Genomic DNA, 18979 nt, shown 5'->3' with positions numbered 1-18979 from the left:
TTTGCTTGTATGTTTGTGCTTGTATGTTGCTCTATGTGTGTAAACCACACGAAATAAATATTTTTGAATTTTTTTAAAATAAGAAAGTAGCATTAGGCAATGTATATTATTGTATATATTATGTATCGCTAAACATATATGAAGGTAATCCTTGAAAACGAGTCCACATATTTTATTATGAGGGCGAGCCGGTATAAAAGTAACATCATAGTGTGCAATTCATATTGTACAAACTAAGCAAAACGTATATAGCACAGTACCTACTTATCTTCCTGTCACAGGTATTATACATACTTACTAGGAAGTCCTAACCATGAGAGTGCTATGTTGTACCATTTAATGAAATTAATTCTTTTTGATTTGATCTCCTTTCAACACAGTCACGTAGGTCTGAAGTTAATTGAGTGTTCCTTTATTACCCAATGATTTATAACTCAAGATAGGTTATAGGCGTTCCAAAATTGAAGCGCTTAACTTATGACAAATTGGACAAGTTTCCTTTAGTCGCGGCTGGACAAGCGAGGAATGTGCACGTGCTAATGAGCTCCCGCACACCGAAAGAGAAAGGGTCGACCTTATGTTTAACAACGAGTGTGACAAAGATGGATGGAATGAGAAAATTATCGAAAATAACAGATTTCTTCGTAGGCACAGAAATAAATATGGAAGTATTTTTTGTGCTCCTCAAGTATGAGTATAACCTATCTATGGTTATATAATATCATTGTTATTACCTTGTTGTAGTTCCTGATGGTCTGCACGGGCGGCTGCTTGGGCTCCTGCGGCTGGGTCTTGAGGCGCGCGGGCCCGCGCGGAGCCCCGCGCGGCTCGTACTCGTCGCGCCGGTCGTCGGCGCGGTACAGGGCGTCGTACTCGTCCGCCGACACCAGGACCACCTGGAATTACATCAGTAACTTATGGTTAGGTACTGCAGTTGTACTTGTAAGTATAAAGCATGTGTCAAATATATATAATTATATATAGCTGCGGTTGACTATGCATAGGCATATAGAAATATAATAAGACAAGAGTGCTCACTCCATACATCAGTTTTGGTACCAAAAAGACTATTAATTTCAGTGTCTACATCTAGCATCGAGTAGCGGAACTATCAGTACTGCTACTTGACAATAGATGTAGCACCGACCGGAGAGTCTTATGTTACAACATACTGATAGTTCCGCTACTCGATGCTAGATGTAGACACTGCAATTAATAGTCCTTTTGGTACCAAAACTGATGTATGGAGTGAGCAATCTATGTATTTTTTTCTCTATGGCATAGGTATAGGTATAGGTATAGGTATAGGTATAGGTGTAGGTTTATATAGATAGTATTGTCATTTCGTTAGTTTGAACTTTAATTACTGGGCCAAAAGCTTAAGTTGAAGAACACAACACAGCTAAGTTACGCGGTCCATTCGGAACGTCATCATAAATTTACGCACCAATGGAAACCCGCCTTGCAGCGTTACACAGATGTAGTTCACTTAGGTTTGCATATTTACCATAGCACAAGGCAGAAGTATGGGAATCTGTATCAAACAGATTATACCTATCGTTAGGATTAAACTTTATTGTATTATATTAACCTGATCATTGGAAGCTCGTTCTTGCGCCTGCGGCTCGTACTCGTACTCCTGGGGCTGCACGTGCAGGCGCGGCCGCGGGCGCGCGCCTGCCGCCAGGCCCGTCGCCACCAGCAAGCATACAACCTGGAACCAGACAAATAGCAGTTTAAGTTTATTTTGTTACAAAATAAGCATATAATATAAACTTTTTGCGCGTGCCAATTATAATCATATAACAGTCTTCGTATATTTGATGTTTTTTGTAAATTTGATAATTTGCAAGGCACACGAAGGGCATGAAGGGTAAAATAAAAAAAATATTTTTTCGCGCCTTTTTCTACAGACAAATTGATTTCACAGACCATAGCATGCACCAACAGGTTCAAAATCTCTTTTATTCTTCCTCTTCCTATTCATAGTCTTCATTTCATTAAGTATAGGTAAGTAAGAAAAAAAGTTTCTCGCTGTCTAAGTAATTTGTACACAGATGCACCTACAATCACTTAATTTGTCGTAAGTGGATTTAGCATAGGTATACCCACGCGTAGCGTTTACCTAATAGGTACTTATCTTATCTACGACTTCCCATAAATTATAAGGGCAATTTAATTTACCTACTGTCAAACAATTACGGCCTCCTACGAAGCAGGAGGTCCCGGGTTCAAATCCTGGTAAAGGCATTTATTTGTGAGTTCATCACAAATATTTGTTCCTGAATTATGGATGTTTCTATGTATTTAAGTATTTATCAAATATATCTATTATAATTATATATCGTCGTCTAAGTAGGTAGTATTAACCACAACCCAAGCCTTATTGAGCTTATTGCAAGGCTAGGTCAATTTGTGTATGGTTGTCCAAAAATTACCTAATTTTTATTTATTTATTGTAATTGTTAAAATTTTAAGCAAAGAGCAGTAATTTTAACTTAATTTTATATAATAAAGACTTAAGAACATCGCACCTCCCACTCATCGCCCTAATAGCATGACAATCAAGAAACTCATTTGCGTTCTCAAAATTAGCCAATCAGAATGAAACCACGAAAACATTAACACCGTCCTTGTGCGGCTAATTACGGTCCCAATTATTACATAGTGCTCGTGGTGACAGCGGCTCTTGAACTTATCAGGTAAAGTTCACCAGGTAAAATTAAGTAGATTATTAATAATTTATTCTAATTCCTGCTCTTAGCAACTAGGGCAAGTTATATATCATTTTCATATAATTTAGGGCTTCCTTATTCTATAAAGTATCACTTCAAAGCAGGCATTCATAAATTTTTTTGTAAAAATATGAAGCGGATTGAGTGACGATTTCCATAGAAATGTAATTATGGCCAAGGTCAAAAGTTAAAAATCTTAAAAAAAACACTTAACTTGGCGTTTTAAAAGTATGAATATAATGTTGTCATTCCTAAATTATATGAAAATGATATATAACTTGCCCTAGTTGCTAAGAGTAGGAAGAAATATAGCAAAGATTGGACCTGGGAATCCGACCTTTCCCCTCCCTTTTTGGGGGGTATTAGGCACGGTACGATCTCGTGGCTACTGGCCCAAATCAGCTTTGTTTGACCTTAGGAACAATCGTGCCAAGCGCCTGAGTCAAAAGTGCATACTCACTTGCACTCACTTAGCATACGAACTCAATTTAAAAAAAAATCTAAATTTTGAAAGCCTATCTCAGAAACTATTCAATCTACAGAGGAAGTTCTAATCTCATATTGTAGCAAATTTAGTCTAATAAAGCCAATAAAGGTAAAAACGTAACGTCTAATAAAGGTACTATCAAAAACTAGTCCTTTAGGGTTCAAATCGCCCAAAATTAAAAAAAAAAACCCGAAATTTTCGCGGTTTGTTCGATTTTTACAATGTTGCGTTCGGCGCTCGACGTCACAAACTTGGATTATACATTGGGCCAACATCATCAGTGCAAAAAATCAGAACTAACGGATTTGACGTAAAAGAGCCCCGTTACAAAATTCGTCAATTTTACTGGATTACATCGTATATTGAGATTAAATAAATAGAAGCAATAAATCGACGAGTGTCATGGTCAGGAGGTCACACGCCGGCCGTTCAACTTATAAAACATTATGTAATGATGCGTTGGTCATTTAATATGATCTTCTTTGCATAATGTGATATCTATAACGTTCCGTGTCTCCCCAGTTGTTTGTTTTAAATATCACATGCGCAGTCAGTTGCGACGTAGGTAGGTAGAGTCTGTTCGGAAAGAGAAGAGTCGTGGAATGTATTGGGCTCCATACATTCCACGACTCTTCTCTTTCCACAAAGACTCTATTAATACGATTTTTGGTGTTACTATCATCAAACCGATATGTGAGACAAAATATGCCGTCCCGTTATTGGACGAAAGAACCTTAAGCAAATTAATTTTAAATTAGCCATCTCTAAACCTAATAAAGTTGTCCACTGATACCATATACAAAACATAAAATAATACTCCATATACCTGACTAGTGCCTACATAATTTCCTTACTACCTACATATTATTTTTCGCATGCGTCTATGTCTAGAGTCTGTGCGGAAAGAGAAGAGTCGTGGAATGTATTGGGCCCCATACATTCCACGACTCTTCTCTTTCCGCACAGACTATATAGTCTACAATTCTACATTGTCTACAAACAGTAACATAAAATGCGTAACATAAATTGATTTTTTTTCTTTGGACCTAACGCTTTCAATAAAATCGCAGTTAAAACTCTCCGTCGGCAATGAACACACTTAAAAATAAACAACGACTTTATAAACAAATGACGTGTAAAATCTTTTTATTAGTGACCGGGTGAGAATCGTTACGTGCGTCGCGAACGCACCCGTATCTCCGTAACCTCAGTCTAATTGCAATCGACCGCATTCCAGAGTATTGCGAGCATATGACATAACCTGTCGAGAAAACCTAGTTCTAAGCTTGATTATTGACTATTGAAGAGTGAAATTAAAGTGAATTTCCATGAAGATAATGTATAAGTGTTTAACTGTACTAGTTATCACTTGTCGTTCACAATGTAGCTCGTTTCAATGCAACGGTAAAATTATATTAGTATACCGTAAAATGGGGTGAGTAGGCTTCGCGGGGACAGTTGGGTTATGAATGGGGAGAGAAGGTTTGAAAGGGGGGTGAGATGGTTTTTTAAGGCTACTGCCACAAAAACAATGCATTCCAATTTAAATTGGAGCTATAGTAATACTCATAATAAAAATAAATCGATCCAACAATCTTCCAAAATCACCTTTGTATGAAAACCCAACTCACCCCAAATACGAGGGACTACGGGGTGAGGTGGGTTTTCCTGTTTATCGTCAAAGTTATGAAATGGAACTACCCAAAATAAAATAAAAACGAAAACACAAACTTCCGGAACACTTATTATATACACCATTCAGTTTGCATATGTAAAAATAAAATGTTATCGAGGTTTGAATGTCAGTTTTGCACCTACTCACCCCATTTTACGGTACCTAAATATACAAAGTATAATTCAAATACAAAGTATTCCGATAATTTACTGTACTTACTATTTAACGAGCAATATTTAGTTCATTTGTCAATTCAAAAGTCAAAATTCAATGGGCCGGATTCGGATTTTGTAATAGACGATGTCTTGTCTTGGCGATGTCTAAAAGATATCTAATATCTATTAGATATCTTTTAGACATCCCCAAGATACGATATGTTTAAGATATAACCTGTCAAATTTGACATTTCCGCGAATCTGGAGATACTCTTGAACGATTTCCACAAGATATCACTTAGAGATCTAATTCACATCTAATAGATATCTAACACGATCTATCGTAAAAGTGACATTGGTTGCCCCAATTGCGCTGCAAAAGAGAACTAGTTGAAATCTAAACTATAACGTATCTAGAATGGATCTAGTACGTGTCGTCTCTTGTGAATATCTTGAAGTTCGAATACGGCAGTAAGTCAAAGGGTAAACACGGGAACCTATACTAAGACTCCACTGTCCGTCTCTCTGTCACCAGACTGTATCTCATAAACCGTGATAGACAGACAGTTGAAATTTTCACAGATTATGGATTTCTGTTATCGCTATAACAACAAATACTAAAAAGCGGAACCCTCGGTGGGCGAATCCAACTCGCACTTGTCCGGTTTTTAGTTATACATATTTATGTCCGATCGTAAAATCCACTATCTATATCATGACTTTCCTAGGCTCATCATGGAGTTCGAGAAACACTGCAATTTCATGAATCATGAATGACACCTTTTATCTTAAAATATGTGTATGGTCTAATTCGATTTCGGCTGATTAAAGTAGACCATAAAAATTGGCGGCAAATTAAAATAAACAGCGTATTGCAAAACCGTGTAAGCGATAAAACATTAATGGTATAATAAGTACCTACTTGACCGTTTTTCTTAAATATTAGACATGCAAATCTGACTCTTATTTGCCTTCAATGTTTTCATGGTTAAGCCGAGAAACCGATTTTTATGTATGTATGTATGTATATTGTAAGTATGCAAGCAATCTAGACTTTCATGCAAGAACCTGGACAAGTACAATACAATACAATACAAATCCTCTTAATTGCACAACCTCAGAATAAATCCCCTCCCCGTGACCCCCTCCGTGGTACCCTCACCGTGAGTTTTAAGCGGCCTTAAATTCAACGCTAGGCGACTGCGTGGCACTGCACATGGCTTGCATCAATGTCAGTACGAGGGACATGTATGATTTTGTTTACGCAGTCGCTAGCGAATATGTCAGTGCCAAACTCGTGGTAAGGATAAAGGACCTACTATAGCTGGTCAACCAAATCTTGTCAGTAAAAAATGGCGCGAAGTTCAAATTTTCTATGGGACGATATCCCTTCGCGCCTACATTTTTCAAATTTGCCGCCCTTTTTCTACTGTCAAGATCTGGTTGACCAAGTATAGTTATTACATTACGTTAAATTAATTTATCCCCGCCGATGCGCACATAATAAAAAAAGCGGCCAAGTGCGAGTCGGACTCGCCCATGAAGGGTTCCGTATTTAGGGGATTTATGACGTATAAAAAAAAACTACTTGCTAGACCTCGTTCAAACCAATTTTTGGTGGAAGTTTGCATAGTAATGTAGGTACATCATATATTTTTTTAGTTTTATCATTCTCTTATTTTAGAAATTACAGGGGGGGGGGACACATTTTACCACTTTGGAAGTATCTCTCGCGCAAACTATTCAGTTTAGAAAAAAATGATATTAGAAACCTCAATATCATTTTTGAAGACCTATCCATAGATGGGTTTGAAGACCTATCCATAGCCCCACACGTATGGGTTTGATAAAAAATTTTTTTTTGAGTTTCAGTTTCAAGTATGGGGAATCCGCAAATTTTTTTTTTCTATTCTTGTGTGAAAATCTTAATGCGGTTCACAGAATACATCTACTTACCAAGATTCAACAGTATAGTTCTTATAGTTTCGGAAAAAAGTGGCTGTGACATACGGACGGACAGACAGACAGACAGACAGACATGACGAATCTATAAGGGTTCCGTTTTTTGCCATTTGGCTACGGAACCCTAAAAAGTGGGAGAATATGACAGTGCCGTCACCACATACGATACGCTTTAGTGAAAGCTTGTATAAACATTATGTTTTATGATACATTGTTTAGGCAATGTTATTAGGTAAGATGTTGCGTTAGAAAACGAAATAATAAACAGATAGGTAGTAAGTACCTAAAGTCTATTTTTTTATTCGGTAGACTGAAATGACAGTTAACAGTATGAATATGAAATGTCATTTCATACTATTAACTGTCATTTCAGTCTACCGAATAAAAAAATAGACTTTAGGTACCTACTCAACAATAAAAAATAAGTTTTTTGGAGGTAAATGAGCAGACGAACAGCCTGACGGTAAGCAATTGCCGTCACTGATGAAAATCCGCAAATCCAGAGGAATTACAAGTGCGTTGCTGATTTTTAAGTTTGGAGTACCTACGCTTTTCTCTTGAAGGTTTGAAGATAATGAAGGTAATATACTATAGTATAATACTTATAGATATCTTTTATTTATAACTTCGTAAACAAAAGAGCTTGTTTTAATCTTAAGGGATAATCCCTTTAAATACTTAAATACAAATACCTACATCTTAGAGATATTTGTGTAACATTAACAACCAACCCACTTTTCTACTTAATCAACCCAACCTGAAAACAGCTCATAATTTATACCTAGTTTAGATTTGAGTCAAGGTTTTATAAATGTCAATCACACCAAATTGTACGATATCAATCAAGTCAGCAATAAAACTGATTACACATATTTCAGAATCTAAATCACAGATTCAAAAACCACTTTTTTACGGTGACTTGTTCCATTTGGTAATCGTAGTCTAATTAGCATACGGTTCATAAAATGAATTCGACCACACAATTTATGTTGTTTGGCTGATACCTATTTACATCACTACATGTGTGATAGCTAATCAAGCAGTACTTTTATCGCTTTAGTAAAAAAAAGTACTTTATTGTTGGGACCAGAGATAATCCAATTAAAACTGGCGTTAATTGTATGTGCTTATAAATAAATAGAAAGAAGAAGATGAAAGTTTAGAAGTTCACAATGAGGCAGCAATATACATAAATATAACAGAAATAAATATTTAGGTATTCTTTTTTATAAGCATGATCGATGCACTGAGAGTAATATCAAATCAAGAACAAATTGATAAAATGTACCTAAATGTTCATTCTGAATGTAGGTCGGTAACCCTGTTTGAGACTCCTGTTATATTTTATAATTTGCAAGTTCTGTCACAACAAAATTTTCCGCTCAATTTCGCAGTCTGATTTTATCTTGAGCCGACCTTGCGACAAGCTCATTGCGTTGTGTATGTACGAGCTCACAATAAGTACGGTCCAGTTCGGACACCTGTTCTGTACATTTCTCGGTTGCCACATCTTCCCAGCGGCGCAGACGATCGGGTCATGATGTTGCGTAGAATGTAATTATTTTTATTGACTTTTGTGGGTGGTCGCCCTAGGGTAAGTACATCGGCGTCCGACAAACTTATCTAGTCGTTAACTAGCTTTTACAGAGTATCGCCTGCGGTAGGGCTGTTACTGATCTTAGCTGTATTGTTATGTATTGATAATTATATTATTCATTATGCCAATACTAAGTATATTATGTTATACTATTGAATGTTTCTAGCTTTATCCACCCAAAAAAGTGTAACAGAATCTAATGGAGCGTGCTTCACTGACCGGATAGCCTCGCATTCCGATTGCATTATCTGAACACTTACTAGTTGGCCACTGATTACTGTTTTTGCAACGGACAAAAAACGAAATGCTTGAACCGTATATAAGGGGTTAATTATGTACCTATCAATTTTCGTGTTTGTGTTTAGTTTATTGGACTGGCTGACGTGCCTCGGCTTTACCATTTTAGGAATAAAAGAGTGTGCGTGAAATTATAGTTATTCAGTAGGTACCTACTCGCTTTGCTAATTCATTATATTATATTGCAAAAGCGCTACACACAGATGCATAGACGGAAACCCTACATATTAAATATATATGTATAGTGACAAAATAAGACAATTGTAACTTCTTAAAACGACATACTCTTAAGTAAAAAAAAACTTTAATTCTACACCTATAGAATCGAAATTCATTTGAAAGGAGTCTGCTTACTCTCACATTGTTATAGAAACATGGGTTACTTGAAAGCACAACGGAAACGCAAATTGCCATTTGATTGTAGCTATTTATTTGTCATTTGGCTTTTCTTTGCGACAGATATGGTGACAAAGTTGCGCAGTTCTGTCAGAAACTGCGATACTAAGTTTGCAGCTTGGAAATTTCCTGTCATCTTCTTGACAGGGTCACCAGTCTGATGGCAAAGATAACTTTGCAACAGTTTTGTCATATTCGTATGTCGCACACAAGACAGATGGGTCGAAATTTGACAAAGGAATATAAATTATGTGTCATTGAATGTTATGATTTCACGAACTGGCATACCTACTCAGACATTTCGAAATGTGTCCAGAATAGAAGTGTCAGTCTGGTCGTGTTTTATTCAGCCGACTCGACTCAAGAGATATTCTTAAGTAGGTACCTACCTTTGTAAATAGAGTTTACTGCATTTTATTTTACCTATTGTAGCGCTCACTGTTCTAACTAATGACACTGTTTATTACGTATAGGGAGATTCACAACACAAGAGCTAGCGCAAATTTGGAACTGAACTCTAAGAATTTTCATATCAAATCCACGTCAGTTTTCATAAATCTACATATTTACTTACCTACACTCTACAGATGTAATCGTCAACCGGTGCAAACATGGCTTACCAACTTTTTCGCATTACATACTTTTTAGATTCTCAAATCTATAAGGTTAAACAGGCTGGGTATGGAGGAACGCCACGAACTCCACGCATTGGCACTTACCCATAAACGCCACTAGCTCTATAAATCAGTAGCAGATCGTGGCCGCAATGATCGGCGCGTGAGCCATTTGAGGCAATTCCTTAAACTTTACGACTGGAAGGCAATTTCATCTTAAACTTTGACCAACGTAGACAATCTGAAATTACTACCTAGTACTGCTTAGTAGGTAAACTAGATTGGCCATTTAGCTGTCGAATTTACACAAATCTGTACAAAATTATTAACAAGGTAAAACCACACACCACCAATATATGCCAATGTAATAACTAAAGAACTTGATTAGTATTAATAGGTATTTGGTACTTTGTATGTTAGATATAAGATCTGGGGGCACGGTAGTGCCCCCGCCAAGACGAGCAAAGCGAAGCGCAAGGGCACTACCTACCTTTTCTCGAAGCGCTTCGTCGTTTTTTTGAACCCTCATAACTTGGGTTTGGATTATACCAGATAAACAAAATTCTCGGGATATGATGTCAATAGTGGACTTATTAAACATAAAAAATTTCAATTGCATAGCTCTTATACTTAAGATTTTATTCATATCTAAAAAACCCCAATTTCGTCACTGACTCACTCACTCACTGTTGATCATCAAAACCTCTAGGGTACTTCCTGAAGTCCTAGGAAGCTGAAATTTGGTATGTAAGATAGTATTAATTCACAAACAACAAAATAATTCAAAAACTTGAAATTTTATGCCCCTAAGGGGGGGGAAAAGGGGGGTGGAATTTTGTATGGGAAATCAATAACCGCTTAACCGATTTAGTTGAAATTTGGTATGTAGATAGTTTTTGTAATGGGGAATGGCATTGAATAGTTTTCAACCCCAAAATCACCCCGTAAGGGTGAAAAGGGGGTGGAAAAGGGCGTTAGGGGAAAAGGAGGGATGAAGTTTGTATGGGGAATCAGTAAAAAGCAGATTGTATAAAAGATGCCCCGAGGTACGTATTTCAGGATTTTTAATAGTACCTTAAATCACACGCGCAACCCTTTAAATTAGGGGATGGAAGCAACTTACAAAAAGAAGTGAAATCCCACCAAAAACATTTTCATGTAAAATGTTGCCAAGACGAAACCATAAGGCTCGCACTGACAAAAAGTTATCAGATCTCTTGTAGAGCCAAGCTTCCAACTCTACAAGCCCTAACTTCACAAACTCTACACCTTAGTCAAAATATGTGGCTTGGCCGTTTCGTTACTCCAAAAACTATTGTATTATAAAAAAATAATGAATAGTACATTTTTCACCTTACGTCCATGTGACAGTAGCGAAACGGTCAAGCCACATATTTTGACTAAGGTGTAGAGTTTGTGAAGTTAGGGCTTGTAGAGTTGGAAGCTTGGCTCTACAAGAGATCTGATAACTTTTTGTCAGTGCGAGCCTTATGGTTTCGTCTTGGCAACATTTTACATGAAAATGTTTTTGGTGGGATTAACTTTTTTTGTCTAAGCGTTGGTAAAGGAAGCGTAAAGAGTTGTTGCTCGACAATCGCCACGGCGGACTCACGTCTGTCGTAACGCAACCGTATCGAACCGCCGCGATCCAGATAATCATCGGTACTCGTAAGCTTTACATACAATGTCTATTTAGTATCCTATGCATATATAACAGTTGTGAAACTTTTTTACGTTTTTTAGGGTTAGCAAACAAGAAACCCTTAGTTGTTTGTTAATCTATCTGCGCGAGAGAAGTTTAAGGGCCAGTAGATTCGTGTTCTTCCCTCACTCTCACTGAGCGTAAGCGTGACCGAGATGGATATGCGTGCTCGGGACCGCAGATATCATGTTTTTAGGGTTCCGTAGCCAAATGGCAAAAAACGGAACCCTTATAGATTCCTCGTCTGTCTGTCTGTCCGTCTGTCTGTCCGTCCGTATGTCACAGCCACTTTTCTCCGCAACTATAAGAACTATACTGTTGAAACTTGGTAAGTAGATGTATTCTGTGAACCGCATTAAGATTTTCACACAAAAATAGAAAAAAAACAATAAATTTTTGGGGTTCCCCATACTTCGAACTGAAACCCAAAAAATTTTTTTTCATCAAACCCATACGTATTTATGGATAGGTCTTCAAAAATGATATTGAGGTTTCTAATATCATTTTTTTCTAAACTGAATAGTTTGCGCGAGAGACACTTCCAAAATGGTAAAATGTGTCCCCCCCCCCCCTGTAACTTCTAAAATAAGAGAATGATAAAACTAAAAAAAATATATGATGTACATTACCATGTAAACTTCCACCGAAAATTGGTTTGAACGAGATCTAGTAAGTAGTTTTTTTTTATACGTCATAAATCGCCTAAATACGGAACCCTTCATGGGCGAGTCCGACTCGCACTTGGCCGCTTTTTTTAAATTTTAAAGCATACCTAATATTGCTCATTTTTAGGAAAAAAAAAACATGTCATGTTAATACATATGTTATCAAAACGTAGTCATGTTTATTTTACAAGGAGGTATGCAGTATTGTAATAAGTAATTTAAGAAATTCTAAATTACACATACCTAGGTATATATGCGACAGTTTGTGACTAAAATTGTATCCAGGCTGTTCAGAAACAACGTCATAATGATCATTTTTAGTTATTGTTAGGTAGAGCGAAATTATCTAGTCAAATCTGGGAAATGTGCCTATTTTATTTAAAAAGTGTTAGTTGTAAAACTATTAACATACTGATCTTTATGTTTATCTGAAGGCGAACCACGAGGTATAAGCTTATAATTTAACTAAACATGACATCATAATAATGCAACTAGAGCGCATTACAAAACCAAACAAAATAACAATAAAGTAAAATGATTATTAATGATTATTCGGTTTCGTAATAGTCCAGTAATGATCGAGCAGAATATAAATGTACTGATTGGTAATCGATATCGGCCAACCGACGACATGCTATTATTTATTTCGATGTTTCGAAATTTAACTATTCTCAAATTCTGATCTATGGTAAAACATATAAAACCTATATCCCTAGGTGGCAAATCACAGCAAAGCTTTGCTGGAAAATTTTATGTCTGTGGATTTACCCTGACGCAGGAAAACACAGACATACAATTCGCGCTCGCGCTTGACAGACAGCAGACAGCTTAAGTGTGCGAAAGGGAAGCCATCACGTATATGAACATCCCATGAGTGCGAAAAAGTCAGACTTCCAATGAGAAAACGTAACCACTTTTGAGTTTGACGACGGCCGCGGACGGCCAAGAGCGTATCACGGTAATTTACAAATTGAAAAATATACACGGATTAGGACGAAAAGTATTAAATAAAGTAATTCAGCGAAGATGGTGTCTTGTAGTGTGCCGGATTTCAGTGTTACAGTGCTAAATAATCCAATTTATGATATTCCGAGCGAAATTTTCATAACGATATTTTGTCAAATTAACAGCGTAAAAAGTGTAAGAAGCCGGTTTATAAAGTTCATTATAAGTTTTTCTTCCTTTGTGTGCTAATATTTTATCATATTAGTCTATAATTTAAAATATTTTGTGTAAAAACATAACCTGTTACTTTACGCTAGGGCTTGACAAAATGTTCATATGACAGTATCGATAACTTGTCGGTATATTAATAGCTATGTAATTATTACTTCACAAGACATCATTAAGATATTAGCTTTTATAACCGACTTCAAATAATAACGAATGTTATATCTTTTTGAAGGTGCTCATGTTTAGCGGTAAATTTAAACTTCACTTTCCAACACAGTAAGAGTTACATTAAGATAAGTCTGCAACGATTTTGATAGCACACGCAGTGTAGGGGAGGGAGGCCCAAAGTGAGTACCTTAAGAGGAATTGAGAAAAAAGTATGAAAAAATTATCAGTAACACTTAACTTTGAATCCTATTTAAAGCTGAATTTATTGTAGTTTAATTATACATACTTCAAAATTCTGCAAAGTTTAGAAAAACTAATAAAAATAACGAATTACGAAAACTTTACGAGGGGTATTCAAAATATTCTCGGTATGAGAATGAAAACAAACAAGTACGAAAAGTTTGATATTTTTATTTTTCAATATACTCCCCCCCTATGTTCATACAATTAAAAGATCGATCAATTATTTTTTTTAATCCCTCGTAAAAATATTTTTTATCTTTCGTGTAAAAATGCTCCTCCACTGCCGCCTTCAATGCTTCATCGTCAGAAAATTTATTTCCACGCAGATCCTTTTTAAGATTGGGGAGCAAAAAGAAGTCGCTGGGGGCTAAGTCCGGACTATACGGTGGGTGAGTAACAGTTTTAAACCCACATTCAACAATAGCTGCCTTGGCAATATGAGCAGTATGGACGGGGGCGTTGTCATGCAGAAGCAGAATACCTTTGGTTAACTTTCCTCGCCTCTTTTCTTTAATTACATCCTTTAATTGACGTAGAATGTTAGCGTAGTACTGTCCTGTGATATTTACACCTTTTTCTTTATAATCGATTAGTAATACTCCTTCACAATCCCAAAATATCGTGGCCATGACCTTGCCAGCTGAAGGGATGACCTTCAACTTCTTGGGATGAGCTGAACCCTTAATGTGCCACTGCATGGACTCTTGTTTACTCTCTGGGTCATAATGATGAACCCAGGTTTCATCTCCAGTAACTATTCTTTGCAGCACCTCATCAGGATTTTCACCGCACAGGTCAATAAAATCGGAACAACAAGCTACACGCATGTCTTTTTGAAGCCGAGTCAGCATTCGCGGAACCCATCTTGCACTTACTTTTGACATATTAAGATGGTCATGTATAATATCATGTACGGTACCAATAGAGAGATTGGTTACTTGTGCTATAGATTTTACCTTCACTCGACCATCTTCCAATATAAGTTTTTCCACTTTATCAATATTTTCTTGTGAAGTAGCTACTACAGGCCGGCCAGGTCTAGGGTCATCTTCAATACTCTCCCTTCCGCGTTTAAACTCGCTTGACCACTTTTGAATGGTAGATAAAGAAGGAGCAGACTCACGGTAAACACAATCCATTTCCTCTTTTATGGTTTTTTGATTTTTACCCTGTTTTGTCAAGAATTTTATCACGCATCGATGTTCTAATTAGGGCGAGCGAAGCGAGCCCTATCACTATTCGACAAACTATGCATTCTTGTGGTACACTTTACGGAAAAACTACTGCACTGTTAGGTTTGAGATTTAACATAGTAATTTAAATTCATGTCTAGATGTGTTATCAAACATAAAAATATCATTTTATAAACCTAAAAAAATTAAATAATGTAATAACACTTTGTATTACTACTAGCGCCATCTGTTGGCAAAATAATGAATTAACATTCGTGCTAATGTTAATTATTTATTTCTCTAACAGATGGCGTTAGTAGTAAAAAAATAAATATTGGACGTCGTAATACAAATTGACTAAGCCCCAGAAAAGCTCAAGAAGGTTTGTGTTGTGGGTACTCGGACAACGATACCTATGTGGTGTTTTCAATTTCATGTCGATGGTGCTTATACGCCATTAACAACGATGAATACAAAAATGGCTTAAAATTTTGGAATCAGACCCACCTCGCTTCGCTTGGTTTGATTCCCAATTTAGCATAGAGTTTGTGCGGAAAGAGAAGAGTCGTGGATTGTATTGGGCCCCATACATTCCACGACTCTTCTCTTTTCGCACAGACTCTATAAGTTTTTGTGAATACCTACTAGAACAATCAATCTTGCTGTATATTCACTGCGGAGGTCAATTTACTCATATGTTTTGTGACGCTGATGAACTGATCAGTCATGTTAAGTTAACAAACGTAAATCGGGTATTTTTAGTTCGAGAAACAGTTTTGGCGCCATTCATTTATTACGTAAGATGATTTTGGGGCGGAGGGGGGGTCGCAGTTTTTTCTTACTAGGGGGAGGGAGAGGGTTTTTATAGTTCTTACGTAAGTAAGATCACAAAGATGCGTTTTCTTTAATTTCTACGAAATTATGACGTTTAAAATAATAATAATACTTCCACACTCTATGCTATAAAACACGGTGCAGAGTTAGCTTAAACGAGCTCAAGTACCTTTGTCCTGTACAAACGTACGTACAAATAAATATTCATAAAAATATTTTTTTGAATAATAAACACTAAAACAAACCAAACGTGTACTCATGTTTTCCTTAAGATTCTAACGTAATATATGCTAATATAGAAGTGAGAGGGGGGTCAGCCTATTTTTATTATTTTTTTACATATAGGGAAGGGGGTCAAAAACTGGCCAAAATGGTCTTACGTAATCAATGAATGGCGCCTTTAGTGTTACTATTGCTTGGAACAGCTAAAATTATAAATTATAAATAAAGATCAAATTATAATACAAACTTCAGCGGCTTAGGGCCGATATACACCACTGCAACTTGTATGGGAACTACACGCCAACTGCACGCCAATTGCAACGTCGGCGTGCAGTTCAACAAAATGGCCAGAACCCTGGCAGTTCCTAGTGGAACTCAGATTTGGTGCAACACAGGCACACGCTGTCTTAATCAATCGACACGTCTTGATGAGCACTTATAGAGCTGATGCCGAACCTTAGCTGTACCGAGTGGAACTCAGGTTTGATGCAACATAGAGACACACGATGTTTTGGACATCCGACTCGTCATGATGAGCACTTGGGAGAGCAGTACCCAAGATAGAGCTGATGCTGAACCCTGGCACTACCTAGTGGAACTCAGGTTTGTTGCAACATAGGCACACGCTCCATCCGACTAGGCCATCCGACTCGTATCGATGAGCACTTAGGAGAGTAATACCCAAGATAAAGCTGATGCTGAACCCTGGCTGTACTTATTGCAACTCAGGTTTGGTGCAACATAGACACACGCTGTTTTGGACAACCAACTCATCATGATGAGCACTTCGGAGAGCAGTACCTACCCAAGATAGAGTTGATGCTGAACCCTGGCAGTACCTAGAGTGGAACTCAGGTTTGTTGCACTTAGGAGATTAAGTACCCAAGATAGGTTTGGTGCAACAGGCACACGCTGTTTTGGTCATCTGACACGTCTTAATGAGCACTTAGATAGAGCTGATGCTGAACCCTGGATGTACCTAGTGGAACTGTGTGTGTGTGTTTATGTGCGGAGCAGCGTGATTACCGCCAGTAGGTGTCCAGACGGGATAGTTTTTCGCTCAACTGTGTGGTGTGGACGCAAAAATTAAATTCAAGGACATTGGCTCGCTGACCCAACATTATGTAAGAATGCCAGTTGGCTTCCTTACAAAAAGTACTGGGCGACCGTGTAGGATGTAATAATAAGCGCTTATGAAATTGTATATTATATGTGGATGATATTGGCAATTTGATTTTGTCGTCTGGACACGTTTTTAATGGACAAAGTGAAAGCTGTAACAGACAGGCGTACCAGACAGCAACCGGGGTCCGGTTAGTATATTTCTTTCTTGCTCTCACTTATAGCTGCGTTCTTAACGGGCCCACTCGATCGATCATGGAACAAGCCTCGGACTGGATCAAAGTCGCGGTCCGGTACGTTTAGGTAGGAAAACTCCGCGAGCCCTTACAAAGCTCTGCTTTTTGCTAGTTTAGTTAACATTGTCAATTCGCACAGGATGTTCATGTTTGTTCAGCAATTGCAGAAAAACAAAAGACTATCTTGGTTCGAATTATACTTTTTTTTAATGTCAATGAATAAACCTTAGCGGCCAGTAACGAAAGAAATTTTAGAAGAGGTCGTAAGATATCAATACCGAGAATATTTTGAACGCCCCTCGTACTTGGGTCAAACAGATTACTGTGTTATCGTCTTTCCTGTAGACATACACAAGAGTTAAGGGCTATAAAGGTTAATTTTCTTATTTAACCCTTATCCACGTGAAAAGGTCCTCCTTTTATTTAGAGAACTATGATAAAATCATTACTTACATGCCCACAAGCTGTTAACTATTGCCAACAGAAGAGAACAATGTACAGTTAGCGCGAACACACTAGTTTTCTCTCCTGTGGGCAATAGTTAACAGCTTGTGGGCATGTAAGTAATGATTTTATCATAGTTCTCTTAATAAAAGGAGGACCTTTTCACGTGGATAAGGGTTAAATAAGAAAATTAACCTTTATAGCCCTTAACTCTTGTGTATGTCTGCAGGAAAGACGATAACACAGTAATCTGTTTGACCCACTTTTGCTCGCTTTGCCCGAGGCGGAGCCTAAAGCGGGCACAGTTTTTGGGCAAAGCGAGCACAAAGGGGGCAAAATGAGCACACTTCATTCATGCAATAACCATACAGTATTTATTTGGAGGTAAGGACAGAAATTACGTTGATCACATCAATATAACTCTAGTGATTTGATATAGACTTTAATCATGGCCAAAATATAAGAAAATTTACATTAAATGGTACTTCTTACCAAACATACAACATAGGTACTTTAAATTTACTTAACATTAGGCTAAAATAACAGATACGACGAAAATTTTTCGTCTTCTTAAAAACATAAACTTTTTATCAAACAAGTATTTATTTTATTTTATATCTCTTGACAAGTGTCACTGTAAAATGGTCCAATACCAATATAAGTTGTGCAGGCTTGGTGTGGGCTATGCTCACTTTGCCCTGCCCGCTTTGCCTTTTCGACCAAACCCACATTGTACTCAAACCTAACCCTCAAATATTTCGCGCCATTCATGAACATTTTACCTAAACAAAGCTAAATATTACAATTACAATTAACGTTTTTCAACAACGTCCTTACTGATCCACAAAACACTCGACGCATACCTTGTATTATTCATTCATATCTGAACTGATCAAATCGTAATTTTTAACCGCCTTCAAAAAAAAAGGAGGTTCTCAGTTTGACCCGTATGTATGTATGTATGTATGTATGTATATTTGTTCGCGATTATCTCGCGTTTGGCTGAACCGATTTTGATGCGGTTTTCAGAAAAGTGTTTCTTACATTCTGGAGAAAGTTTTAGTATACATAGATCTGAGC

General features: G+C 37.2%; 1 protein-coding gene across 1 annotated transcript in view; it reads right to left on the bottom strand.

Annotated features, from left to right (window-relative positions):
• The window catches only part of LOC134648338 (LIM domain-binding protein 3-like), a 52690-nt gene that overhangs the window by 1612 nt on the left and 32099 nt on the right, over positions 1-18979 (bottom strand). Inside the window, exons 2-3 of the mRNA XM_063502852.1 lie at positions 1592-1714; positions 735-896 (exon numbers count right to left, since the gene is read on the bottom strand). Coding sequence (XP_063358922.1) covers positions 735-896; positions 1592-1714 — 285 coding nt within the window. The remainder of the gene's footprint in view (positions 1-734; positions 897-1591; positions 1715-18979) is intronic.

This window comes from Cydia amplana, chromosome 1 (genome assembly GCF_948474715.1).
Source record: "Cydia amplana chromosome 1, ilCydAmpl1.1, whole genome shotgun sequence".
In the NCBI taxonomy this organism is placed as follows: domain Eukaryota; kingdom Metazoa; phylum Arthropoda; class Insecta; order Lepidoptera; family Tortricidae; genus Cydia; species Cydia amplana.
Note: the sequence above shows the minus strand (reverse complement) of the source record. Positions and strands in the feature narration are given on the sequence as shown.